Source organism: Ciconia boyciana, chromosome 10, assembly GCF_034638445.1.
Source record: "Ciconia boyciana chromosome 10, ASM3463844v1, whole genome shotgun sequence".
In the NCBI taxonomy this organism is placed as follows: Eukaryota; Metazoa; Chordata; class Aves; order Ciconiiformes; family Ciconiidae; genus Ciconia; species Ciconia boyciana.
In genome coordinates this window covers 11,361,814-11,389,153 of record NC_132943.1, presented here as the reverse complement: position 1 = coordinate 11,389,153, position 27,340 = coordinate 11,361,814, and the positions used below count along the sequence as shown (strand labels likewise).

Genomic DNA, 27,340 nt, shown 5'->3' with positions numbered 1-27,340 from the left:
TTCCTCAGACCGACGTGTCGGCAGCCGAGACATTTTCAACTGAGTGCTCACAACTTCTCCTTGCGAAGGTTACAGTTTTCAGCTATTTGTTGTTGCGTATTTTACTAATGTGCCCAAATATGAGACACTAACATAGCAGATAAATGAAAATTTTTCCCCCTAACTTCACTGAAAGTTCATTGAGGAAATGGATAATAACCAAATGTCATTAAATATGATAAGGATGGGTGGATGTCAGCTAAATATTGGTGTTGTCAGACACGCTGCTGAGCGGATCCGTGGGGATGCCTTTGTTTCTCAGTGGGCTATTAATCTTTTGTTTCCTAATGCACTGTTCTATCAACAGTTAGCCCAAGTGCATGCTCCCCTCCCTTGCTGTAGCCCAGGCAAAGTACCTGACTTTGATTGCAGATCGGGTAGATTTATTCCTAAACTGTACAGCTATGATTAGAAAGTAAGGTCTGTATAGCTGGTTATAGGATAAAGGCTTGGGAGCTTTCAGTGACAGTCAATAGGACTCTGCTGCAAAACTCAGCCTGCAAAACATTGCCACAGATAAAATGGGAGCCAGTGAATTGTCAGACAGGGGTCTGACATGGGTGAACTGGCTTGTCGGGACAGAAAGGGAAACGAGACAAAAAGAAGTTGGGAAGATTTGATTTTCACAGCTTGTTTCAGTGTGCAGGACAGCACGGGCATTTAGAAACAACTGGAATACTGGTATCTTACTGCACAGAAAAGGGAAGAAATTTGAAATTGTGTAATTGAATTATAATTAATGATTCTGAAATTACACTATTATTATTATCTAATAAATAGATTTATTTTAGTAGTGTAATTTCAGAATCTGACAATTAACAGAAGAATGCAGAACTGAGCAGATGGTATTTTTCTATTTTATTTATTAGTTATATTCAATAGCCTAAAAAAATGATTTAACTCACTAAAAATTATGGCTGCATTAAGTGAAAGCTATTTGTTTCACACCACCACAAAGGTAATTAGCAGGCTATTTAGTGCAGAATAGCAACAAAACATCTTTATGATACAATTTAAACCATATATTGGAAGCAATGGGAAGAATACAGTTTTGTAGTTGCAAAGCTGACTTAGAAGTTGTATTTAAGCTTAAACACGATGTAAGGCACAGAAGCAGGACCCCATTATGAGAGATGGCCACAGGCACTTACTTTCCATTTGCTCCAACACAGCTCTGAGCATTCAGCACTTTTGCAGGATTAAAAACACAGCAGCATCTACGTACCCCTTCATACATTATCCACACTAATTTCATGTTTAAAACCCAAACCACTAATGCCATTTCTACCCTGAAAAGGAAAAGAAGCAAAAGATCATAGCCTGATCACATCTGATGCTATAACAGCTGTGTAAAAATTTTCCAGCAGATGGGTTACATGATGCTATCCATGATCACAGACGTAATAACACAAAGATAAAGTAAGCGTTTGATCAAATAAAAGCTAGGAGTGGATCTGTTGGTTTTGGTGGTCAGACTGAAGTGTTGTGGGAAAAAAAGCACATCAGATTCACTGGTAAAATAAGATACACAATCTGATATTTGACAAGTGCAACAAGTACTGATGCTGCACTCACAAGACCCAAATTCTGTAAAGGTTACACATATAGGGAAGCATTATTCAAGGAAGTAAATTATGTGTAAAAAGAATATATACTGTTTGATGAGAAAAGATTACGTTTCTTAGCTGAATGCAAAATACAGGTACAGTAGTTGAACAAAGTAACTTCTTTCTTCTTAGTGCTTGAATAGTAAATTAATTGCTACATGTTCAGTTATTATACTTAGGAGCTGACAGTTGATAAATTTCTTTATTCAATTCCTCTTGCTTTCAATTCTAATCGAACCCGCTGCAGATAATCAGGATCAGGGTAACCAAAACTAGGAGAAAAAGAGAAGAATTGTTTGGGCTACTTCTGCAATGAAGCACTTGACAGTTTTACAGAACCTTCTCATCAAACTCTCTTAAAACACTTTAAAAATTGTATGCACTTACTTCTTACTCTATAGAGACAACAGGCCTTATTTTACAGGTCAGAGAGGTGGTACAGACAGGGTAAAGCTAAAAACTTAAGAAAAGCACCTGCTGAATTTGGTTGTCCAAACCGACACTAAGAACTTGATTTTCAAAGCTGCCTGCTGCCTCACTTGAAAACGATAGGGTGCTTGGGTATGCACCTTACTAAAAATCAGACCTGAAGCGTATCCAAGTGAGCATTCAAAACACAAATATAATGGCACCTCTGGATTTTAGGTAGCGCATCACCAAAAGTGTGTATGAAGCAAGTGATAACTAGGGAGGGCATTCAGGCAGAGTGGGGGATAAAGTAAAACCAATACTTTTTGCTCTTTTCTGATCCTAGCCCAGGAAGGAGGATCTAGACACCAATCTTTAGAGCTTGCAGGAAGACACCTGCCCCTGAGGGGCTGCAACAAGCTTGAAAGGACTGTTCCAAACCTCCCTCTTGTCTCTGTAAGATTTTTTCCAGGAGCCAAACAGTTTACTGATATAATCTGCAGTTAATCATATCTTTAAGAAAGGTCAATTGCATGGGCATCAAGGCGTGGGACGTAGTGATCCTGACCAGAAGACCATTATACGTTGAGGAATTAGTGATCCATGTAACACTTAACCTGGGCAGGCCCAGGCTTGTGCCAAGCTGTGCCGTGCCGTGCTGCACGTGCAGCATGTCCTTCAGGCCTGTGTTGTGCTGTGCACATCCCGTGGACGCATGACAGACTCAGCCAGCTCACTCTGAGAGGTGCTGCTGGTAGCTCCCACTCAGTACCAGTGATTACGCCACCTGCGTGTCCTTGCCTTTATCTAGAAGTGTCGCAAGTCCTCAAGAAATCCTGAATAGAATTGTCTTCTACTCAGAAAATCCTGTAATAGCTTGGACAACCAAAATGGGGTAAAACTTTCCCCATGGACGGGGTCGGCATGGCGTCCTGTGCTCTGATCGGAGGCCCACTGAATACTGTGCAACTTGGGGTTCCTAGCATCTAACAGGACATAACCATATCTACAATCTCCTTCTTCTTGCTGTTAGCTCTAATAAGTAGAATTTCAAATCATATTTTACAGAGTCTGTCTGAGTGCCGTCTTTACTGGGATCATAATGGACCAGCACCTCCTGGAACAGAACAGCTGGTAACAGAAGAGGCTGAGATCAGGAGTCCAACCTTAGCTGCTATGAAGAGCTTGCTGATCTGTCCTGTACTAGAAGTAGTTTCTCATCAGAGTAGTTATTAACTGAGTAGGTACTTTACACAACTCACTGGTGACTGGGTGGCCTGAGGGGCAACAGAAGACTAAGCTCGTCCTTTTCCCAGCTGTCCAAATTGGTTAAGGCGATTCAAGTCTGGATGCATAGAGCATTCCACAATCGCTTTGTTAGTGACAAAGCAGGACAGATGCTTTAGATTTGCCAATGGCTTGCACAGCTATAAAAAATGTGAAAGCTCTAATGTGGAAAATATTCAGGGTAGCCTTCCTGTCACATCTGAGTAGCAACAAAATTACATACAGAGAAGACTACTTACTTGATAGGTCCTCCAGTCTTGGAAGTTTTGTGGTGAATATCATTCCATGTGATAACACCTTGTGCACCAGTAGTACGTGACTGCCCCACTGTGAAAATCAATTTTTGGCTAAAGGCTCTTCTGAGGAGATGCAGAATTTCTCGTCCTTCCTTATTGTCAGGTAAATATGCTACTCGAGAAGTTGCATGATAAGGTTTCCCTGGGTTTGGATGGTTGCTCTGTTTTGTAGAAAAACAAAAGGGTTAAAAACAAAAAAACAAAAGTGAAGGAAACCCTTCACTGAAAGGGTTATCAAGCATTGGCACAGGCTGCCCAGGGAAGTGGTTGAGTCCCCATCCCTGGAGGTATTTAAAAGACGTTTGGATGAGGTGCTTAGGGACATGGTGTAGTGGCAGTCTTGGTAGTGTTAGGTTTACGGTTGGACTCGATGATCTTAAAGGTCTTTTCCAACCTATATGATTCTGTGATTCTGTGAAAACAAAACCACATTGTATACCATAAATGCTTTGAAAGTGTGAAAATCACACATCCCAGCTTTTGCAATACTTTTTATCCTGTCTTTGATTCAGAAGGACATAGCATGACTGATGACTGACTTTGAGGTGTTTTTTTTCTGATTAGACAATTTCTTTCATATAAGTTCCATTCACATTTTCTTGTCATCACTGACACATCCACCATTAAATTTGTTTTTTCCTCTTTGCTCTCTCAAATGCATGTCCCCCACCCCTGACTTTTTCATTTATCCCATTTTCAGTCCTAGTCATGACTCCAAGCACATAACATAAGCTGATTTCTCACCTGGAAAGCTTACAAGCCAGCCTGCTATTCATTTTTGTCCACTGGTGTCAGCAGCTAGGAGAATGCCTCAGAGAATCCTCATTATACTCGCAAAATTTTGTTTGTATGATATCACCCCATAGATTTCAGTTCAGTTATTCCCAATGTACAAATTAAAGACAGGTAGCTCTGTCCTGGTGCATATAAAATGAAGGGCTACCGTTTGACTATTGAATTTATACTATATTACTTAATTGCACCCAAAACTATTGAATTAAATACTTGCAGATTTGTACAGAACAAAGAAATGTCTCTCCTGGACATGCATTAAAATGATGAAAAAATAGGTAATTTTATATTCAATATTGGGTTTGTTGTGGGAAAAATCTTTTATGAATCTTTAAATATACTTACAGTTTGAATACCACTGTACATACTATATGTAATCTCAATAGTACCACAATTGGGATAACCAGGGAGAGCTGAAGACACCGTTCTAGTTGACATTATTCCCTCTGGTTGGTCTCCTTTCATGAGTCCATAGACAGTATTACAAACAGGACAAGTTTGCTTATAAGTCATGGCCTGCTCGATGCAACTTTTGCAAAATGCATGATTGCACTTTCTCAGTATTTCTTTATTATTGATTCTCTCCATGCAAATTGGACACACATCTTGGTCGTCTTCTTCCGTCTCTGCCTTAGACTGTCCTTCAGAAGAAAGATTATTCTTTTGCTTGCCATTATATTTCTTCTCAGATGCTCCTGTAGCTTCTTGATAGCTGAGATCAGAGGACAGTGGTGTCCTATTTTTAGTTTGTGTTGAGTCTTCAATGTTAAGAAGGTTCATAATGTGCTTTTCAGCAGCATAAAGACAGCTTGGTAAACCACTTAAGATGAATTTGTCTTCCTTCTTCATAAGTTTTACATGCAGATCTTCCAATTGTTTTCCATTAAGTAGCATATTTAATCTTTTCTTCTGATCTTCTGAAAGCTTCGAGCCGATGAGTTTTTCTCTTAACATTGCAGAGGCATTCTGAAATGCATTGATGAAACTTTCAGTAGCATGTGAAGACATATCAGAAGTTTTGATCCTAGGCCTAAATATTATGAACACCTTCTGGCCACATGAACTGTCTTTCTTTTCTATTACCGTATCAAATTTGTCTTTAATGTCTTCAATGTCTTTGCTTAATATTGTTTCCAACAATTTAAACACAGAAGCATCAACTTCAATTCCATTCCTGTATTTGTAGAGTTCAGATGATATTTTCACATTCTTTTCAGCTTGGCTGTTCTCACCTTCTCCTGCTAGAAATTTTTTGGCAGCTGAAACCTCACTCGCCAGACCACGGAGTAGCAATTGATTCCCTTCCTCTTTGACGAGAAGATTACTAAACCTAGCATTTAATTTCATTATTGTCTCGTTTAATGTGTCACTGTTTGTTACAGGAATTTTTTCCTGTTTCAGATCTTCTACACTTTTCTGAAAAGTTCTGATAAAAAAATCCTTGGCTTTTTTTATTGATGCAGGGCTTTTATCAGAAGTGAAGCATACTGATGTGTTTCCATCGGAATGATCTTTAGTTCTTATACACACTCCAAAACGTTCATGTAGTACTTTGATTTGTTCTTTGCAGGTATGACTGAAATATTCATAGAGAGCTGACAGAACTGTAAGCTCATTCATTTCTTCAGTTTTCAGACAATTTTCATCTTTCAAACCATTCTTACTTTCAGAATGTGAAAAATCATGGTTTGGGTCATTGCCTGCAAGGATATCCTTAAAGTAGTGGTAAGCTTTTTCAATATCTGCAAAATCTCCCGTCAATTTTTCAGAGCCATCAATATCAGGATTTCCTTCTCTTTTTAAATTTGGACATATCATGGTAATTTTCTCCCTTTGCTGTTCAGTGAACATACTGGTATTCAAAGTTGCAGATACTGTAAGAAATATCTAAAGAGAAGACAAAAAGATATCAATAGTTGTTTTTTCTAAGGTTCTCTGCTTGCTGCTTCTATATTTTGAGTAAGGAAAAGCTCTGTACATCTCAGTAGGGCCAGATTACTAAAGACACATTTACACACAGTGTTTCTTCTACATCATTGTATACTGACATTACATACATGTAAGTAAAGCAATCTGCTTCTAAGTCAGCAGCAAAAATGAAATTTGTTAATGCCATCAGCATTGCAGGAACAAAGACAATAACTTTGCTACTTAGTTTGAGACTGTGACCAGTATCCTCTGCTCCTGACCTCTGGTACTATGGTTAGCATAACTAACATCATTTTATAAGGCAAACGGCCATTCTCTGTGACCGAACTGGTCACGTATTAGTCCCTTTTCCCCTCGTTATCAGGCCCTGAAGGTCCTGCGCACCAAGTAGACGAAGCAAACAGATTTCTTCTTCCCCTCCCTATCGTCCTCAAGGTTCCTGGGCACCAGGCCGACTACTCCCTTCCTTACCGGCCTTGAAGGTCCCAGGCACCCCGCCAACCAGGTGGTGATGACCCACAGAACAGGGAAGCGTTAACAGCACACAGAGCACTGTATATAAAATCAAGCAGTTACAAGTTCTAAGTGGGAACTTGGACCGCAACTGCTGCTGGACAGTGAGACCTGCAATCCCCTGGTGGCCAGGGACACCTCCACCATCCTCTGCTTCTGAGGACTGAGTGAATGACTCGTATTCTTTTATGTGTTTTTCGAGTCTAGATTATGATTGTTATATCGATATGCAAGCCAAGTATTAAGATTTGACCCGATCTACAGAGGGTCCAGGTGATTAGAAACCATAAACTAAGCTGTGCAATAAAATTCTCTGCTACACTACTTATAAAATCGTACTACACTGATTCTGCTTGTAGAAATCCTGATCATTAATTTTATGCTATGCTAATCATAAAATCCTATTAAAAAAATAAAGCTTTAATTGTAACTACAACTTAGTGCCATCATCATTCTGCCAAGGATCCCGAAAAGAACCTGTCTGTCCCCTTAGTGTCAGGTAACAGAGACACAACATGTTTTAACAGCACATATAAGTTACATTACATTGTTCATTAATTATATTAGACTTTCTAGTTTTTTCTACTATCTTTCTTCAAAAACTTCCCGAAAGTCATGCTTTACTAACTCAGGATTAAGGCAGAAAACAGGATTCTGAAAAATAGGAACAAACATGTTCACATCCTAGACAGGATAGGGAAATTTGCAATATACTGCTACAGGTGTCAAATAACCAATATGTTAGCATGTGCTATACCTCAAAATGCTACTACACAAAATAGAGTAAACCCTCTGGGCCAGATATCAGTGTCTCGGTAGAGCCACATCCACATCATGCAACATGTAGCCTGGCCCTATCCCATGTCCCTAACACACAGTTGATCTTTTCTTCTCTGCATAACTTTTAGTTCAAAGTGATTGAAATGATGTGTGTTGCACTACATCCCATCAGGGCAGATTTTTTTAACACTGAGGTATGGGATGGAAGTAATTAGGGCTGTTTGAAGGCGCAAAACATGCTGAAATAGTGTTAGAGGTCTGTGTAGCAGGAAGGGATCCATGTCTCATACAATTTTTCCACCTTTTGGGAGCAGTCCTTGGTGCATACTATCCCCTGAAACCTGCCAGGGTGCTGCTTTGGGAACTAGTGGCTGGCATGTGCCAAAGCCATGCTGGAGAACATGCTGCCTGTTAACATGTGGATGGCCTGTGGTCCAGCACTCAGAAGTCACTCTGTGCCCCCATTTTATTGACTAAGAAAATGTAACTGATGTTTGCTTGACGTGAAATATTGAAGTGCGACATAAAGCAACGCAAAGGACTCGTGGAACTACAAGCGGGGCAGGTCGTGACACTGCTTGTTACTGCTCTTCCTGATGTACCTTTTTGGTAATGACGTCCCTTGCCGCGTCTCCATGGCCTTTGGCTACCTGCTGCTCCTCGAACCTTTGTGGAGGTGGGGAAGAGCTGGAAGGGACGGAGTAGCTAGGGGAGGCCTGCTCTGTAAACTGGCTCTTGCTCAGGTCCCCTTCTCCCGGCTGGATGACTATCTTCAGGCGTCTGGCACCAATTTCCAAGACGTGATCCGTGCGGGATTCCACACTCTTCTTATCTGCAGTAATGTGGGGAGAGGCTGCTAAGGCTGATAAAGTTACCTGAAAACTCGATGGCTACAAGCGGCCACAGAGGCCACCTGCCCTTTGCCCACCCATGCACTGCCCAGGGGCACAAGGAGGTGCCCCTGGCAGCCATTTCCCGCCCCCTCACACGGCTGCGGGATCTGCGTGCGAACGGCCCCCCCGGGGCGGCTGGGCCTCGACCGCCCCCTCATCCCCTCAGTGCCGGCGGCGGGGGCATGCCGAGCCGCGGGCCCCGCCGCCTGCAGAGCCGCCTCAGCCGTACCCCCGCCCCAGCCTCTCCCCCGCCCCCGTACCTCGCTCCTGCTGGAATTGCACCCAGTAGGTGCCGGGCTCGGGGCCCACCTGCACCTCGCACTCGCCGCCCCCCGACCGCTTCCCTGACTGGAAGTAGCTCTGGAGCTTGAGCATCGGCTTCTCGCGGGCGTCGGGCGGAGGGCACAGCCGCACCAGCAGCGGCGACGCCGCCATGATGCCTGCCGCTGCCCGCTTTCGCTTTCGTTTCCCGCTCGGGGCCGCGGTTCCCCGCCCCGGGCTTGGCTCCAGCTGCCGGCGCTGAGGGGGAGACGGCCGAGCCGCGCAGCGCCGGTTAATGGGGATCTTCCAGGTAACAGAGCGGGGCTGGGGCGGGGGCGGAGGGCCCGAGGGGCCGGGGCTGGTGCCGGCCCCCCCGCGGGGCGGCCCTGCGCTGGGCAGCAGCTCCCTCAAGGGCCCGGGGAGCTGCCGCTGGAAGTGCTCCTGTGCGACAGGCCGGGACGGGCTCTCCGGGGCTTAACGCACCCCGCTGCCAAAGGGTTTTAGGCACTGGGGGAAAAAAAAAGGCGCCGTTCTCTGGCCTGGCTCTCGGGACGGGGTAAAATTTCCCGGCTTCTCACCACCCGCAGGTCAGCCGGAGCTAGAGGAAGCTGTGGGTGACTTCAGCCGCAGTGGTCCAGTCACTGTGATTTCAGCTCCAAATAGCATTTTAAATATTAGAAAACTTCATACAAATTTTTGAAAAGGTGGTGCTGCCGGTTTTGCTTGCAACAGAACTGCTCCTGTGGGAACGCAGCCCCTCAGGCAGTAACATGCATTTTCTCTTTCTTGTTTTTTGCAATAGAGTTACAGTCCAGAGACCTTGAAAGAGATGAGCAGTTTAGGTAAGCTTCTCATTTAGCCATCTGCAAAGTGTGTTCCTGTGTTTAAGTTGAAAATTGTCAGCTACAGCCAGCAAACTGGGAAACATTGACGCAGGGTAGCCAAAAGCAACCTGAAATGTATGAATTGGACACGGTTATGAATCGATGTTATTATTGACTACTTCAACAGGATTTGATTGCATTTCTCTTTTAAAAGTAAGAGCTCAGAAGTGTTTTGATGAATCAGTGAGCATACCTTAGAAGTGCAAAACATTAGACTCTTTTTACAAGCAGGTAGCATACCCCAGAGGAAAGTTTGATTAAACTCATACAAATTGATTTACACTAGTGGACATAACTACTGCATATAGTACTGCTGACATCTGCCAGGAGAGGGCTCTATAACCATAGTGATAATATAAGAACTGCCCCACTCTTTACCATTATTTTTGTACCCTAAAAAAAGTGGTTTAAAAAGCCCTTCTGAATTCGTAAGTTCCTTACGAACAAAGAACTTGCTTGTGGGCTTTAAGTGCATACCAAAGAAGAGCCACAGAATTAAAGGCAAAGCTCAGCCTAAGATCTCTGTGGCATGGTTAAATGAACATATCGGCAAGTGTTCCTCTGCTGCTGTGGGTCACTGACTCTGCAAAGGCCTGCGGTAATCACCTTTGGACCTTGCTGGAAATCAGTAACAAAATGCTAAGAATGCCCTGGAGAGGGCAGAGGCAGGCTTCAGCCCACTCGGCAAAACAAGCTCAGAGGGGAAGAAGTGGTGTTTTCTGCTTTTACAAGCATTTTGAAGCCCTGATTATGGTGTGGCTTTTCACATTTGCTTTCTCAGCTGGAGTTTTAGTGGCAAATGCAGCACAGCATCACAGTGGTACTGCAGCCATTTAGCAAAGCCCTGTGACAGCATCTGTTTCAAAGACGTTCCTCTCATACTTGTCTGCTTCTTTTTCTTCCTTCTCACCATTTCTTCTCAGCCCATTCAGTTGTGCTGCTGCATCAGTCTTTGAGGTTGGTGCTCTAAATCAAATTAAATTTTGTGGTGTGGTTTGTTTTTTTTAAATTCAGATTCTGTCACTGATTCATTTAAGAATATGTCCCTGACAATGGTTGTGTCAGCCTAATGGTGGGGAGAATAAACAGTAGGAAAGAGAGAGAGAAAAGAACAAGTAGCAGGAGGAGACACATCTTAACCAAGCTTCCTCCTCAGGTAAACAGTAAGGCAAACCCAAACCCTCGAGTCACCACAGGCTCAGTGATACTGTTGTTGTCATCTTTTAGTGCCTTTGGAGGAACAGTAGGGAAAGAGAAGCGATCAGCCACTTCTAAGGAAAAGCTATTTGCCCAAGGGACCTACAGGCTATATGCTGGTAATCCCTCTGCTGAGAGGACTCTGAGCAGGCTGTTTGGGGGCTCAGGGCATATTTCACCAGGTCTGACATCTGCTGGGTCACAAGAAGATAATCTTAAAGACAGACTGTTTCAGAGGAGGGTGTGTGGTCTCTCTGAGGACACTGATCATCAGCAGCTAGCCACTCCCATGTCTACCTGTGTTCAGTTATGGGAAGGGAGCTGCTTGTTGATTGAAAAGATGAAACTGAAAGTATTCACAGGCTTACAGGAAACAGTGGACAGCATAATACTGACTGTTTCTCAGAATCCAAATACTTTAAGTTGACAGAACGTGCTTGAACTTTTCACTTTCCTGAAACTTACACTGCTGGGATTCATAAGGCATTGGAAGGAAAGAGGAGAAGGTCTTGAGGAAAGGTGGGAAAGGAGCTACTAGATGGAGAGGTTAATTTGAACAGAATAATGAACAACACTTGAGGCCTTGATTTCTTTGCTTAGTTGGGCTTTCTAAGCCTATGAAAAGGAGAGAGAAGATCAGACTATACCAAAAAATATTGGTAAGTAATGACAGTAGGATAAAATTGAGAGCTATAAACCACACTTCTATATCAAAAGCAATGTTTTGACATTAGTGTCTTGGATTTCACTTTATTTTATTCTGTATCCTAGGGCCAAGCATGGACAGCTTGATGATCCCCATCAATAGAGATGCCTATGAAGTTCTTAAGAAAAGAGAGGACTGTCTAAGTAATCTCATTTACAAAAAGTTTGCTTGTAAATTGACCTTCAAAGGTATAGAATGCGCTGTTGAAGTATACAGGAAAAAACTAAAGCAGGGAATTGACATTTGTGTTTGTAAGGATGATCTCACAAGACACAAGGCTGATGCTTTGGTGAATGCAGCCAATGAGTATCTAGATCATGGAGGAGGCCTTGCTTTAGCCCTTGTGAATGCTGGAGGGCCAGAAATACAAGAGCAAAGCAATCTTCATATTCAAACATATGGAAAACTCACAGCTGGCAAAATAGCAGTGACAGGTGGAGGGAAGCTTCCTTGTAAGAAAATTATTCATGCAGTTGGTCCAAAGTGGAGCATTTATGAAAAGGAAAAATGTTGTCACCTACTTCAGGAAGCTATTGTGAACGTTCTGAAGTATGTTAGTGCTCCAGAAAATTTTGCTATAAAGTCTGTGGCTATCCCAGCAGTGAGTTCAGGTATTTTTGGCTTCCCGCTCAGTTTGTGTGCTCAAGTGATTGTAATGGCTATAAAGGAATTCGTTGAGGCAAGTCCACCAAGCTGTCTCAGGGAAATCCGCCTGGTGAACATTTATGAGCCTACAGTTGCAGAAATGAAGAGGGCCTGTGAACAGTTTCTGGGTGATAGCAGTTCACTTCAGGAAACTCTTTCAGCTTTACCAATTGAGCCTTCAGCTTTCATCAAACATGGAGGCATTTGCTTGCGCGTCATAAGAGGACTCATTGAAGCGCAGAAGGTAAGTCTGTCCTGTAATATGTTGAACATGGAGTTGCCTCCAAGTCTTTGCAGGATTTGGATCCCAAGAGTTCAGAACGCATATTGTATCAGTCCACTAGTTATCTTCTCATCCTGATGAGAGTTTACAAATGGTAAATAAATTATAGCGGTAAGGAGTTGGGTTTTTTTTCTAAATGGGTATTAAACATTAGAATGTTTTTATTTCTTTTTTTGTATACATGCTGTTACAGGATAATAGGAAGCAGCTGAAGATTGGAGGATTGATAATAATATATCCCTATGTTAATGTTTATCTTCTTATTATAATATAATGGGAGTTCACATTTTATCATGCAGTCCCTAGAAGTCTACTCTTATTTTTTGCCCTGCTTTTTCCTATAATTTATGTTCTCGTAGGTCTCACTACTGGAGTTATTCAGGAAACACTGGAACAGCTGAAAGTAACATACAGATGATGTGCACCTTACCTTTAAACACTGCGTCATTTACATTGATTCATTTAACTTTTTAGCTAGAAAATCTGATGCAAAACATATGAGCTTAGTCATAGTAATCCAACAGAGCTCTTAGACTGGAAGCTACATCACAGGAATGACATCTGCTTTCACCAAATACTGTATCTTAAAGAAATTAATAACTTTTATTTTAAAGAAGTATCTTAATTGCATAGGAAGTTCATTTTTTTGAGGTGAGAGCAAAGGATCGCAAAGTTGACATTGTGGGGAATTTTTTTAACCATTTCTACAGCACTGAAAGATACCACATGCCTTCAAGACTATGAGGAAAATATGCTACAAAGTCTTGCATCTTTAGATAATCTTCAGCAATTAAAGTTAGAACAATTACTGCTGTTATCAGCATTCTGTAAACAAGTGTTTTGCATTTCACATTTAATTTGAAATACAGAAGACCTACTACGGGAATCTGCTGTTTCCACTGGGAATTGGAAGCAACCATAGCTTTGCAGTTCCCCTGTGTGCACTGACCCCGCTAGTTTGATGATGAGTGCTTGCTACCCTAACACGGGGAGCATCTGCGTGGGCTGGAATAACAGACATAGCCATAGTTCTCTCCTGCTCATTGATAACTGGCTGCAGAATTGCATTTCATGAGGCACATATGGGTCACTTCTGTAGCTGTGGTAATAATTCTGTTGAATACACTCTGATGACTTGAACAGGTCTTAAGCATGCTGTTGGCTTCTGAAAAAAATGTACGCATTTACTGACACTAGAAGGTGCATACTTTGATGTATTCCAGCGCTGCCCTTAGTAGTAGTAAGAGAACCTTTCAAACAGCTGATCTGCTGCAGTCAGGCTTTTTTAAAGGAATTGTTCCTAGAAAGATTGCTCTCTATAGTAGCAAAGCTTGCAAATAGTAAACTTGAAGTATACTGAAACTTTGCACTCTTTTCTTCCAGACTACAGCTGTTGTTAATTCTGTGTTTATGAATGGCGAGCCTTACTCTTCAGTTTCAAGAAGATTACTGCAAAAAGCGGGTTCAGCTCTTCAGGATGAATTTCAGTCTCATCTTAGATATTCCTCATCTTATAAGGAACTCATAGTAACAAAAGGGTATAATCTGCCCTGTGATCTTGTACTGCACATTGTATGGCTGCAATACCGCCACAGGGTGTTACTGTGTGAGGTGATGATCAGTTAGATTGGATTTTAATTGATTTTCATGTTGAGTGGTGTGAGGACTAAAACACTTGTTTTTCCTGCAGGAATTAAAAGTTGCAGTGACAAGATGCCTGGATTACTTTTGGGACTACCAGTCTCCCTCAGTTTCTTTTCCAGCAAATGGGATTTGGTCATTAACGCTGCCTGTTGATACAGTGGCAGAGATCATGATTGAAGAGGTTTTAAATTTTGCCAGGGCACACCCTGAGAAGGAGATAGATGTGCAGTTTGTCTGTTGCCCAGATGACCACAATGCCTATCAGGTAACAAATTTCTTGTTAACTGCCAAGAAGGAAAGGCCAAAACTGTAAAAATATTCCCATAGATGAATACAAATTAAGATAATCTGAATTCCATACTACTTATAACATTTGTGAGCGGTAGGTCCCTTTATGAAACTATTTGTCCCATTAACAGGTATTATTAATCTGTCCAAAACTTTATTTTCTCTTCACTAAAGCCAAAGTCTTCACCCTGTGGTCTGATAGCAAGGGGAGGGAGCTCGGAAATTCCCATGACTATCAGTGAATTTATAAGAAAGAGTCTACTCTTAACTCATTAGGGAGTAAGCTTATTCCTCCTCAGGAAATTTCTTTAACTAATTTTTTTGGTATGAAGTTCCTAGGGCAAAACACTATCAACACATTATATGACCTAACATGGTAGAAGGGTTGCAGACAGACACTGGATAATTTCAACTGCAGGCTGCCATTTTCCACCTTTTGAATATTTGACCGATGTGATTAATACACAACTATTTTAGATAGCCATCTACTATAAAAGTACAGAGTTTGCTTTTGTTCCCATTTAACTTCAACCATCCGTTCTTTCAACAGGTGCAAGAACTTGGTGGAGGGGGGTTGGAACTAGACGATCTTTAAGGTCCCTTCCAACCCAAACCATTCTATGATTCTAAGATCAGATCCATGTTCTTTAACAGTCCCATAAACTCTAAAGGAAGCTGTATGACAGCTGTGTGCTCGTCACTTAATCCCTTGATAATGAGGGCACAGCAGAAATTCTTTTTGCTGAAAAAAGAAGGAAAGGCAATTTGCCAGATGCCAAATCCACTGCCTAGCAGAGTAGCGCTTCTCAGAGGCTTTCCACGTGTGATCATGAAGAGGAGCTTTGTGGTAAAGGCAGGGGAATAGTCTGGGTTTTAAAACTGAGTAAGGATTCATTAGCATTAAACTGCAAGTAATGAACACCTTTATCTACTGTGGTTCCATGAATTCCGGATATGCCACAACCACAGGGAGTTGGTAAAGGTGCCATTCAGTGTGTAAGGTGTCTTACCTTAGGAGATGTAGAAGAACAGGAATGCATTTGATATTGTCAGGAGTAACACTTTGGGACAAATGTCAGCTGTTAACAATTTCAGAATTTGGGGGGGTGGTGTAACTACAGCTGTAAACTGCTTATCTAACAGAGTTTTGAAGAGATGAATTGTGTATTTGACAACAGAGATTGCAAACTGCTCCTAAACTTTTCTCTTTCAAGGTTTTCCTGAGAAAATTTTATTCAGCAGCACACAAACTGGAAAAAAAGCAATATTACAACAGAAGTGATCATTTGAGTAAGTAATGAACAGAAGGGGCATTTTGAATAAATGAGCACTCCAGATTTGAGAATCTGAAATCGCATTCCTTTAAGAAGAGCTTAGTATTTGCATATGTGTCTTGGGGAAAGGTAGAGGCAAAAATGTGTGAGCGCTTTGCATTTTTACATTAATAGGAATGGAACTGGGCAGTCCCTTATAAGATTTTCAAACATAAAAATCATCATCAGTGCCTAACTTGTTGGAAGTCATTTAGTGGAAGGCAAATAAATTCTGCATGTGTGGGGGTTATTTTTTCCTGGAAACCTTACGTCCTGTTATCTGATCTCTTCTCTTTGAGCATACCAGAAGAGTAGTGTGTTTCTTGCACTGTACATCTTGGATTACATATAGGAATTTGTGACAGCACTTGAAAGCTCTTTACTCTTCCAATGCGCTTGTATTAAAAAAAAAAAATCTTTCTTTCAGGTACAGAGTCAGGCAGTCAGAGCATAAAAGAGACTGCAAATAATGAACTAGCTATTGAACTTGAAGGGAACACGCAGACAGCATTGGAAGCAGCAGAATCGTGGATCCAAAGCGTGGTACAAATTCAGGAAAGCCACCGTGCTATTATTGAAAACAACTACATTTTTAGCCTCGGTAAAAATGAGTTTGCAGAACTATCTCAAGAGCAGCATTCTAGTGTATGTGTATCAGAAGAAGTGCGAGATGGAAAAGCAAGACTGGAATTTCAGGGCCCCCCTGATGCTGTGATTGATGCAGTGCTCACAACTGAAAAATTACTGCTTCGTATGCAAGGGAAGACTACAGCCAAACAAGAGGAACTGCTGTACTTAATGGGTATGTAGAATAGATAAGTGACCAATTAATTAAATAAGTGCCTAAATAAAGTCAAGTATGAAGCAACATATATCTGTGTATTGCTGAGAGTGGACAGACATGCATTCAGTTCACACACATACTTAATACATAATTAAAGAATTGCTTTAATGACCGATATTACTGTACTTTTATCGTATGAGCCCCTGAAAGAGCATTTGTTAGCTTTGGTTACTCACTTGGCAATATTCCCAGTAGGGCACAGTTTATACAGGGGCTGGCCACCGTTGCGCAGCCAGCTGTAATGCTGGCTTCCTCCAGGACAGCTTCACTTTAAAGCCTGGCCGCTGCAGACTTAGGAAATTTGCCACTTTAATTAACACATACCTTTGCTGAGCTCTTTTGCTGGCTACAGCTGGACCACTGTTGCAGGACCCACCAATGGACTTGTTCCGCAGAGCCCTTGTCTTTCACTAACAATGGATAGAACTAGTGGCATTACACAAAGCTACTGAGTGATCGCTTTTTCCTCGTGTTTGTATAGTCATTCAATATCGATACCATTATATGAAAGTTGGGCTGTGGAGAGATGTAATGGAGAAGATAAATTGCTTTTCTGTGATTCTCTCTCTGGTTTCTTTAATAAACGTAGAAAAAATGAATAAATTAATATATATATATCAATCCCTCTCACTATTAGCCTCTGGCATTACTTTGGAGAATATTTAACATTCTTTGTTCTTAACTAAACTACCAAACTAAAGCATTGGATCCTTCCTCCTTGCCTTTGCTTCAGATATTATGATATATGAAAATTTTACTCCCTCGTTTGTATCCAGGCCCACCAGAAGCAGGTCAGCTTTCGGAGGGACACCTTCACAGGACAAATACTACTAAATGCGTCCAGATTTCATTGGTGGAATCAGCCTCTCAGGAGTTTAAAGACAGACAGAAACAGTTTGAAAAAGCTGGGCTTCATGTTCTCAAGGTAAAGAGGGTATTCATGGAAAAACTCAATCTCAGCCTACATATTTGAACTAACATGTTTAACATATGCTTAAAAAACTCAGATGAACTATTTCAATATATTGCTTTTAAAACTTAAGATCAAAATCAGTCTCACCCTTAAAATAGAGGTAGTCTATTACAGATGTAATAAAAAGTATTTTAAACATAATGCAAATAATCACTCAAAAAGTGTGGTTAAATTCTGAGAAGTCCTTTTAATTGTACTGTATATTCTGTCTCTTATTTCATGCTTCAGATATTCCTTTATAGGACTCTAGAGAACTACGAGATTGGTATGTTAGAATGAGTACAATATTCCAGGGCACTAATGCAGTGTCTCTGTTTTCTTGTGAACTTGACACCAAAAATTAGCAACTGAATTTGTCAGTTATGATCTGATTAGTAGTGTGTTGAAGTTGGGCTCTTGCTTGGATATCAGTGCTTTACTGAAGGGGAGAAGGATGAGGCTGTGCAACACAGAGAAATATGGAAGTTTGTAAAAGGGATTTGTGTGCCTAGTAGTAACAGCGGGTAACTGGAAACCAGGCTGCCATGTGCCGAACTGCCTTTTATAGGAGCAAGGTATTTAACATTGAAATAATAGCACATACCAACCCAATGAAAGCAAGTGCTTTTTGATCTGCAGAACTAAAGATTTTGTTGAGGCTCAACACAAAAGCTGCATCAGAATTTAAAATAGTGCTGCACTGAGGATTGGTCATAGCTCCGTTAAATACTTTTAACAATGCAAAAGCTTGATCATGCTTCAGCACCTGCTTGTTTTTAGCTGAGCAGTCAGAAGTCTGGCATGAGCAGGCTGCTGGAGAAGAGGCCTTGCAGGCCCCTGGTACTGACTTTCACCATAGGACTGTGACTGGCCCTCTGGTCGAGTCAGTTATGGGAGTGAGAGCTGCAGTGTAGCCAATTTGCCTGAAGTTCTGTGTGGTGTTACGCTGCATGCAGCCACACTTTTGAGACACAAGCTAACGTAAAGGCCCACTTATCTGTGGATCTTTTTTTTCCCCAAGAGCTGTAAAATTTTGATCAACAAGAGCTGAGGTTCTCCATGCCTTACAGGACACTTGCAGTTCTTTACAAGATTAGGCTGTAAGCCCCCACACAGCTTATTTTCACGTATGGTTGATACTCAATCTGTTCAGCACAACTCAAGTACTGGAAATCAGTACACTAGGACATATTCCAAATGATGTCAATGGGAGGCATGGGACAGTGGCATGGCTCTTTTTCTGTGGATCCGCTGCACACTTCACATAACCTCATCTGCTACATGGTCGATGCATATAAGCTAAATCAAATGTTCTTACACTGAAGAACATAGCCTGAACAAGAGCAGTCATGGATTTCATGGATACTGGTCTCTGTTTGCTTATACTACACTATTATTTATGTTACAGATTGAAAAGATACATAATCTTCTTCTATCTGCTGCATTCCAACAAATGAAAAAAAAAAAAGAACAACAACTAGGTACCTCCAAAATAACCCACAAGTTGTACCAGCATGTTCCTGCTCAGTTCTGTAGCTCGGTGTGCCAAACTGGGTTTCACAGGATATATTCTCCACCACCAGGTAATAACTTGCTTTGGCGTCTTTAATCAAAATGAACAGTGACTGACTACTACAGTTGGGTTAAAATCAGAAAAAATGGCATTCCTAAACAAGAATTGTTTCTTACCTGCATTTAAAGTCAAATGAGCGTACCTTTTCATCTAGAGTAAGATTTTCCTCTTTTTCCTTCCTGATACTGTAGAGTCAGTAAGACTCTGGGAGGATGAGCCTGGATTCTAGCCTAGCCCAGACACTGTTGACAGAATTGTTAATATACACATCATGCCACCTCCAAGTTTTATTCTGTTGCATCACTCTTTAAAGAAAGTCAACATCCTTATTTGCTTGCTGCAAACATGCATTCAACAGCTTCATGCTTTAAAGCATGTTCAGAGGAATCACAGAATAATTGAAGCTGGAAGGTACTTCTGAAGGTCATCTAGCCTAAGCCCCTGCTCAAATCGGGTGTGATCAGAGGCAGCAGATAATCTGACTGAGCAGGCTGCCATTCAAACTAGAGTACACTTAAGTGTGGTGTCCATGAAACATTGTAGCAGACAGTGTAGTAGACAGATGTTTTCAGAAATGGAAGGAATAAGCATTTGGCACCTCATCCTGCAATAGGTGAGGAGCATGGTATGTTGCTTGTCAAATGCAGAACTGGGATTTCAGGCAATAAACTGTTCAAAAAGTGGAGATTTCCCTTCCCTTTTCTATGCAATGTATGTGGCACATTTTCACACTTTCAAAGTAATAAAGAGGATGATGGTCTAATTTAATTTCTTTGCACTTTTCCATGTGATACTGTAATAGCATTTGTATGCAGCATTCTCCTTATAAATACCAAAGCTTTTTTTGTAGTTTGTGTTATTAAAAACTTACCTTCTTTGGTGCTTATCAGAGTCCCTAGTACATGATGACAGAAGTGTTTATATAAATACCTTGATATTTCTATCACTGGATTAACAGTTAAATCCAAACGGTCACCACTGGAGTAGCGGATAAATTGGAACGGCCATCAGCTGTCATTGCTCATGATTTTGATGGGAGGTCAGAGCCACTTAATGCAAATTTACTTCCAAAAGGATGGCACGCATTGAGCAGTAACAAAAAACGTAATACTGAATCAAGAAGCAGTCTCTTAGTACTACCACCCTAAAAGAACCAATTGTTAAAGGCTTTTTTTTTTCTCTGAAAAGTTTTCTTTTTTTTTTCCAGAACAAAAGTATGGAGCTGGCATCTACTTTAAAAGGAACCCAAAAAGCCTAATGGAGGGTAAAGATATGTGGGAAACAGACTCTAAAATGTACGTGTTCGAGGCTGATGTATTAACAGGCTCATACACTAAAGGCAAGCCGTCTTATATTATGCCACCAGCAGTGGAGGGGGATGCCACTAAGGTGTATGACAGCTTAGTAGATGACGTAAACAATCCTGACACCTTTGTCATTTGCAACAGCATTGGGGCCCTTCCACAATATTTGTTGACTTGTTCCCAAGTGAGGGAGAGGTATACGGCCCTCTGAGGAAACCAGTAGCATCCTGCGTAAGAATTAATCAGAACTGTAGCTATTGGGAAGACGCCCTCAGAACAAAGTCTCGTACTTAGATTTTAAGAGGATGCTCTACCTAGTAAATGCTGTAATCAAAGTGCTCTGAAACATCCGTGAACAAAAAAAGTAAGTCAATACCTTGAGGAGATTAGAAAAAAATTATCTGTGACTGCAAAAGGAAGGGAAAGCATCACAAAATACAGTTTAACATTTATCTGGTCATTTACTTTATGCCTTAAAGTGTTCTGAGCGTGTGACTATACGCTTGATGTTTGTGTAGGTTGCCATTCTTACATTACATTTGCTTAATCTCAGATATTGCATATATTAGCGAAACCCAAGAAGTCTTGGTTGTGCCTTTGATTCTTAAATTTTCTTTTGACTTAAATAGGTGACTGTATCAGGTGAAAGCTGTTTCCCAGTTAGGGACATGCTATTAAATACACATCATTATGACAAATGTGAGGCAATACTTCATGATTTCTAACAGTAGGTGCTGTTACAGTTTTTATTAGTTAAGAGATTCTGAGCATTGTAGATACATGTATTCAAAATAAAAAGTATGAATTACACTGTCAGCTAACCTGTTATTTTTCCATGTAGTCTTAAGAACGTGACTTGGACTGTATTTGAGCTTCAGATTTCTCAGTGCTGTTCAATCTCTTTGAAAGGCTACAAAATAGCAGAGAACTGGTTCAGGCTACAGCTTGAAATTGCTCTTCCATTAATCTACCTTTACCAATATCTTTTAAAGATTACAGTGTCAACCTTGTAGCTAGGTATCCCCATGTTGTTTCTGTAGTGACCTGAAGCCAGTAAATGGAAAAGCCTAAGAGCTAGTATACTCTTTTCAGCGCAAAAGGGGATTCAGTCCAGCTCTCAGGTACTTTGAAACTTTCTGTACTAAAGCCTGAAACTGTGTCCAATCTTAGCAGGATTTAAAACAAATATATTGCCCCAAACTAAAAGCTACTACCAGATTTGTCCAATCTGAAGCATTTAAAACCACCAGTTATGGCCTTAACTGAACACCTGACCAGCTTATAACAGTGCTGTAATACAGAAATAAAGGCTCATCTGCCAATGTCACGTCTGCTTCTAGATTGACAAGTCATTTATGGTTAAAACTGTAATTATCTGGGGAGAAGAAAGGCTCGCATAAAACTATTAAAAAACAACAACTGTCATATGAAAAGCATTTCATCCACATGTAAAGCACTGTGCTAGCAGAGAGCAGTCTGAACCCTAAAACACAGATGAAATCAGCATTTAATAAAACTTTTCAAAATAATTTGTTAATGAACTCCCAGCTCATTTGTACTGCACCTGCAACTCCCAAGATAGCAGTCATAGTGCTAGGAACCACTCACAAGTCCAAAAGAAGTTATGTTATAAAAGTCTAATTCTGAACTCTTAAGTGAGGTTGCAAGTGGAAAAATTTTTAGAACCATTGCAAAACAAAGTTTTAAATTAATATAATAATACTTTGGGGGGTTTAAAATTATTTTTAAGATTTGCTATGTCTACATTGTTGCAAAAGGGTAGCTTTTGTACCATGTGAGCCTACGCTTTAGTGTACATTAAATGGGACCCCCTCCCGCCATGAACTTGTAAGAACCATCTAACACATACATGTCTTGTTCTCACAGAAATCCCAAGGTTGCTTTTAGACAGTATGCTGGAAGTTTGAAAACAGAATTAGTCTATTTCTGTTTTAACTTTCCATTTAAGCAACCAATTCTTCTCCTCTATTTCTGTCCCATTTTTTCTTATGTTTCTTGATTCACATGTTACTGCCAGGAAAACACCCAGCTGTAGGTTTGAGGTTTGTTAGGCAGCACTGAACAAGAATAAGCTCTTATTTCAGCTTGCTTCAAGAGGTTTCATTTTTTTAAAGGAGTTTCATGGCAGGAATTTTTTTTTCCTGTTTTTTTCCCTTTTTTTTTTTTTTTTAAAAATTCAGTATGGAGTATCTGAACTACTGCAACAATTTCTAACAAGCATCAGTTTTCAGAAAACCTCAAATAATTTTTTTTTTTTGGCACAATGTAACATCTTTTCTCCTACTGGGAATAAAAAACAGTTTTCATAGTGCAGTATTATTTTTAATACTGTCACAAAAGTACTGGTAACAATGTATTTCATTTAATAACCTTTTTATTAACTTTGCAACTCTTCTTAACAGCATCTGAAAAACGTTGGTAGTCAGTTTAATAGAAAAAATTACTGAGAAAATTTTAACAGCTTACTTGAATACCCAGCACATACGTCCTCCTCCCTCCACATACACCTGCAGTTTATAAAGATACAGTCTTACTGAATATTTATCTTGCATTTTATTATAGCTAGATTTTTTTCTAGTATATAATTTCTACTGAAGTTCACCTGTGCTCTCTGCACTTTGTGATATAATATATATTCTATATTTATATATAGTTTTTTAAAAACTGGTAGTGTAAGAGGTTGTATATAATTATTTTCATCTGGTCCTCAAAAAGAATAATTTCATATACATAAACTAGAAAACAAACCCAGCACAAACGAGATGTACCAAGTAGTACATATTAAAATAATTACCACAGTAATTGAAAATTCCTGATCTTAGTCCTACAATAATCAGTTAACTAGAGGCTACTCCACAGCCTCTGGGATTTCTCTGTCATCCACAATAAGCGTATGAATAATTCCTTCCTTTCGTTTTCCACTACTGACAGCCTTAATGCAACAGCTGTGATCACCAACACTGAAGTGAGTTTCAGTCCCATCTTCTACAAATTCACCCTGGTAGAAAGGAGACAAGAAGAAAACCAGGCACGCGCTATTTTAGTAAAATAAAAGCTTGAGCGCATCAGACTGTTTCCAAAGTCAAGATTACTTGCAGTTCCCACAACTAGAGCAGCCGTAGGTACCTGTGACAAATACAGCGCAAATGCTGAGCAAAGCTGCAGAATCTCAGACAGGGCTTTGTCGAGGTGTCCAGTTAAAGATTTATGGGTATTAGATGACAATCAAAATTACACATAATCAGAAATGGTAAAGTTGGAGTTTGTGAATTAATGTTGTTGATCCATGTCAGTAAAACAAAACCAGAAAAGACAGTTTCCTTCCGAGTTGTGCAGTACAGCCAGTAAATACCACACAAACCTACGCTGAAGTGGCAGTAAAACGTGAAGGATTGAGTGGTACTTTCTACAGCAGGATGAAGAGATCCCCGAATTGAGTGTAACAGTTGTGTATTTTGGATACACAGCTCCTGCTGCAGTTATGCAATTTCCTGCTACGGATTTTGCCACACATGGCTGTGTTTTTGTCATCATCTTTGGGAGAGTAGAAAAGTCTGTGTGCCACTCTAAAGCAAGCACAGTTTGGCAACTAAACCTGTACTCATAGCTTGCAAGAATATCTCCTAGTGCATTTATTACATTATAGAAAAGGCTGAGAACAATCAAGAGCAGAAGTTCTGATTCACTGAGAGAGGATGCTTCTTCCCCTGATCACCGAAGAATCATTTGGTGAATCTTTTCATCCTATTCTCAAGTACAGCAAAACTGTTGATTTTACAATTTGTACTCATCCAGGGGATTACTGGTGGCAGTAGTAATCATGGTGACAACTCTCTAGTGAGAAAGCATATCCTTCAAGGACGGGGAAGCCTACATAGTATGCACATTGAAACCCATCATAATATAAAGACACTAAATAGATTAAGCCTCCTGGTTGTCAACCTGCTCTAAAAATTAATGCAGATGTGACAGAAAGACAAAAGATTTTATTTGTTCCAACAAGACTCTTAAGCCCGAAGTGTTAGGGACCATCTCAAGATAGAAAAAAAGTCGTCAGTCATAACAGACTATATGTGTTGAACTTTCAGTCACCACTAACATGAGCAGGTTTGGATGAGGTGGCTCTACACTCTGCATCAAACTCAAGTCCCTCCCACTCCCCTGAATGTTCTCTCCCTAAAAACCCTGGACAACCAACCCAGAAGATTTATTTTGCTTGTCTAAAAAGTGTAAACAAAAGTACTGTTTATCCTTAAATAGACAGATGTTTGGCATCCTAACTGAAATACTGTCAGCTGTAAAATACAGTGAAGGACATTTGGAACAGACTAATAGTGTACTGGCTGCCTAGGCGTATGCTCATACTCTGTGCTAAAGTGAGGTAACGTGCCCCTCTGTGGCTTATTTTGCTAAGCTCTGGTTATCTAGCCATAGCCTGGGAAAAGCCTTTGGAAATGATCACGTACCGCTGTTTCCATTTTTTGACCATTGCACCACACATCCATAGTGTCCTTTTCTGTGGAGGAAAGAGAAAACAAAAAATACAAAGAACAAGATATTTTTGTTTTCCCCTACAGACAGGAAGATCTAGGAATTTTAAAAATTTACTGTTGAATTTTACTTTCAATTCCCAAAAGTTGTTCCTAATTAGCCACAGTACCTGGGTTACAGGATTTGTTCTTGCGTTGGAGAGATGGGAGGCTCTGTCATCGGTGGGCAAACAACTGTTGCTATGATCATACATTTTTACCTCTCCCTAGGCCTGGCTATTAACACTGGGTTGTTCTGAATATTGTCAGAGATGTTAAACTGAAAATCATTCTTAAACTGAACATCTTGAAGACAGAAAAATGAAGTAATTTCTGCTAATTATTTGCGTGCTGTTTCAATGAAGCTCTAACATTTTTTCCAGGTGGGTTTAATTCAAAAGCAGCATTATTTAACATCCATCAAACTGTTTGTATTCTTAAAATCTCCTTGAAAACCCAAGTACCACTTTAAATATGAATCTTAAGATTTTTTTCATCTGAAACAGAATATTCTTTTACTTCTCCCAGCACATCCTCCTTGAATTACTTTGCTCTAGAATTCACATTACTGACATTGTCATCCACAGGACATCAGCAGAGAGCTGAACACTGCTTGCCTTTTAAGTAAGCACAGGGACATTAGAAGTCTGTGAGGAGACTGATCTGTTTCTGGCATTAAAATCGTCTTTCTTCACCGCCCCTCTTCATCTTAGGGCAGTTCATTCTGTCCTGAGGCTGAAGAAGAAATCATAGCCCCAGATCTCTTGGCTTCAGGTCTAACCATACAGCAATACCTAAGTGAAAGTTTTCCCACTAGATGCCACAGACAAATTCCCAGGGGATCCCTTCCTCCTATCTGCTTGTTATGTATTTGGGAAAGGGGGGCAGAAGAGAAGAAACATATGGCCTTGCTATTAAGAAAGTGAAGAAACATAATTTGAAGTTTTAAGATTAAATTTGTAGTTAAGAAGTGATGCAGAAAAAGGATGCTTATTAATCTATCAAAAACATAGAATAACATTGTTGCACTTCTTCAGTTAAAAACTCCTTGACCTTGGCTTATGATTTTTGGAAGGAAAGCCTGGTTACCTGGTTTACAAACTTACACACACAGCGGGTTTGATCACGTCGCAGATAACACTTCTATAAGATGCTTCACCTGAAGAACTGTCTTGCTAGGCCAGCTTTATGGATACAAAAGCCATAACTCCTTCCAACCTTTTTTTTTTTTTTCCTTCTTTTAAATCTAGACCATGCTGCTGTAGAACAGAACACTGACAGCAGGCTCACACAGGTGTAACAAGACCATTACTTTTCAGACTGTCTTTGGCATCTAATTCCAAACTTCCAGACCACACAGGATTTTACACTGAAACAGCGCTAGCCACTGAACTGTGCTTTCTCTTCATTACCAGCTATTAAATGCACATAAGTTTATTCAAAGGCAGCAACATGAAGCCACTCAATGTTTACTTACCTAGAACAACTCTATAGTCTGTACCACCCAAGCTCAGTACCCAAGTGTTGGTTGTTTTTGACCTGTTCTCCATATACTTCTTGAGGCTCTTTCCATTGATCTCCAAAGTATATTCATATGCAAAGCCACTGACTGCATCAATGTTAATAGTAGCTTTTGTTTTGGCTGCTCCAACAGTGAATGTTTCTTTACCCACTAATTTAAACATCCATTCTTTTCTTATTTCTTCCTGTAGAATAAAACAGAGACAATGGGTATTAACTGATAAACCCGAATGCATGTTTTAGTATAAAAATAAATTTAACTAGAACTCAGGAAACAGCTCAATACTGAACTATTATTTCAGAATGAATGAATACACAATATTCTGTATGTCTAAAGTGCCTCTGCCCAAGGACAGCAAAACACTTCATGAATACTCACACCTTAATTGTAACTGAAAAAAAGAATGATGCAGTTCATTAAATTAGGTAAAGTTAAATCAACTGAATATACCTCACTTGCATTTATTAGTCTTTTGTTTGTTCTGATGCCTGTTGCATGGAAGTGCACTTATATAAGCTGTACCATAGTGAATTTTGAGCACATAGCAATTTCACCTTTCCATCAACATAGACAACACGTTTTCCTGAAGTGGTCCCATGTTCAAATTCAATCTTATGAACACCATCACTTAAAGCTACTTCCCAAACAGCCACCAAATCTGTCATCTTCTCTAAGTGGCTGTACAGAGACCTATGGAAACACCAACAAAGTAAATTAATTGTCGTTGAAAGAGTTCAATTACTGATGTCTATAGTTCAAAGCTTTACTGCTTCAGGGCAAGTCGCTTTTTACAAATGAAGAATGAGACTTGAAGGAATCAGCTTACAGCA

General features: G+C 40.3%; 3 protein-coding genes across 8 annotated transcripts in view; 1 reads left to right on the top strand and 2 right to left on the bottom strand.

Moving 5' to 3' along the window:
- Positions 1–885: 885 nt before the first annotated feature.
- DTX3L (deltex E3 ubiquitin ligase 3L) lies at positions 886–8,979 on the bottom strand. The gene is made up of 5 exons (XM_072875175.1): positions 8,805–8,979; positions 8,254–8,483; positions 4,775–6,316; positions 3,581–3,798; positions 886–1,918 (listed from the first exon to the last, which is right to left on the bottom strand). Exons 1-5 carry the CDS (start codon positions 8,977–8,979, stop codon positions 1,849–1,851), a joined length of 2,235 nt encoding a protein of 744 aa, XP_072731276.1. The 3' UTR covers positions 886–1,848.
- On the top strand, positions 8,977–21,254 carry PARP9 (poly(ADP-ribose) polymerase family member 9). Its single transcript, XM_072875174.1, has 10 exons — positions 8,977–9,115; positions 9,608–9,647; positions 11,658–12,481; positions 13,904–14,131; positions 14,211–14,429; positions 15,667–15,742; positions 16,193–16,567; positions 17,386–17,534; positions 18,970–19,144; positions 20,342–21,254. Exons 1-10 carry the CDS (start codon positions 9,101–9,103, stop codon positions 20,647–20,649), a joined length of 2,409 nt encoding a protein of 802 aa, XP_072731275.1. The 5' UTR covers positions 8,977–9,100; the 3' UTR covers positions 20,650–21,254.
- The window catches only part of FAIM (Fas apoptotic inhibitory molecule), a 9,011-nt gene continuing 2,916 nt past the window's right edge, over positions 21,246–27,340 (bottom strand). For 4 of the 6 annotated variants that reach the window (XM_072875182.1, XM_072875183.1, XM_072875184.1 and 1 more), the window contains exons 2-5: positions 27,065–27,200; positions 26,466–26,694; positions 24,926–24,975; positions 22,836–23,457 (exon numbers count right to left, since the gene is read on the bottom strand). In XM_072875182.1, coding sequence (XP_072731283.1) covers positions 23,308–23,457; positions 24,926–24,975; positions 26,466–26,694; positions 27,065–27,175 — 540 coding nt within the window. In that variant the 5' untranslated portion in view covers positions 27,176–27,200 and the 3' untranslated portion in view covers positions 22,836–23,307. Of the gene's footprint in view, positions 21,349–22,835; positions 23,458–24,925; positions 24,976–26,465; positions 26,695–27,064; positions 27,201–27,340 lie in introns of those variants that run through there. The other 2 variants (XR_012044440.1, XR_012044441.1) reach the window with 2 other exon arrangements.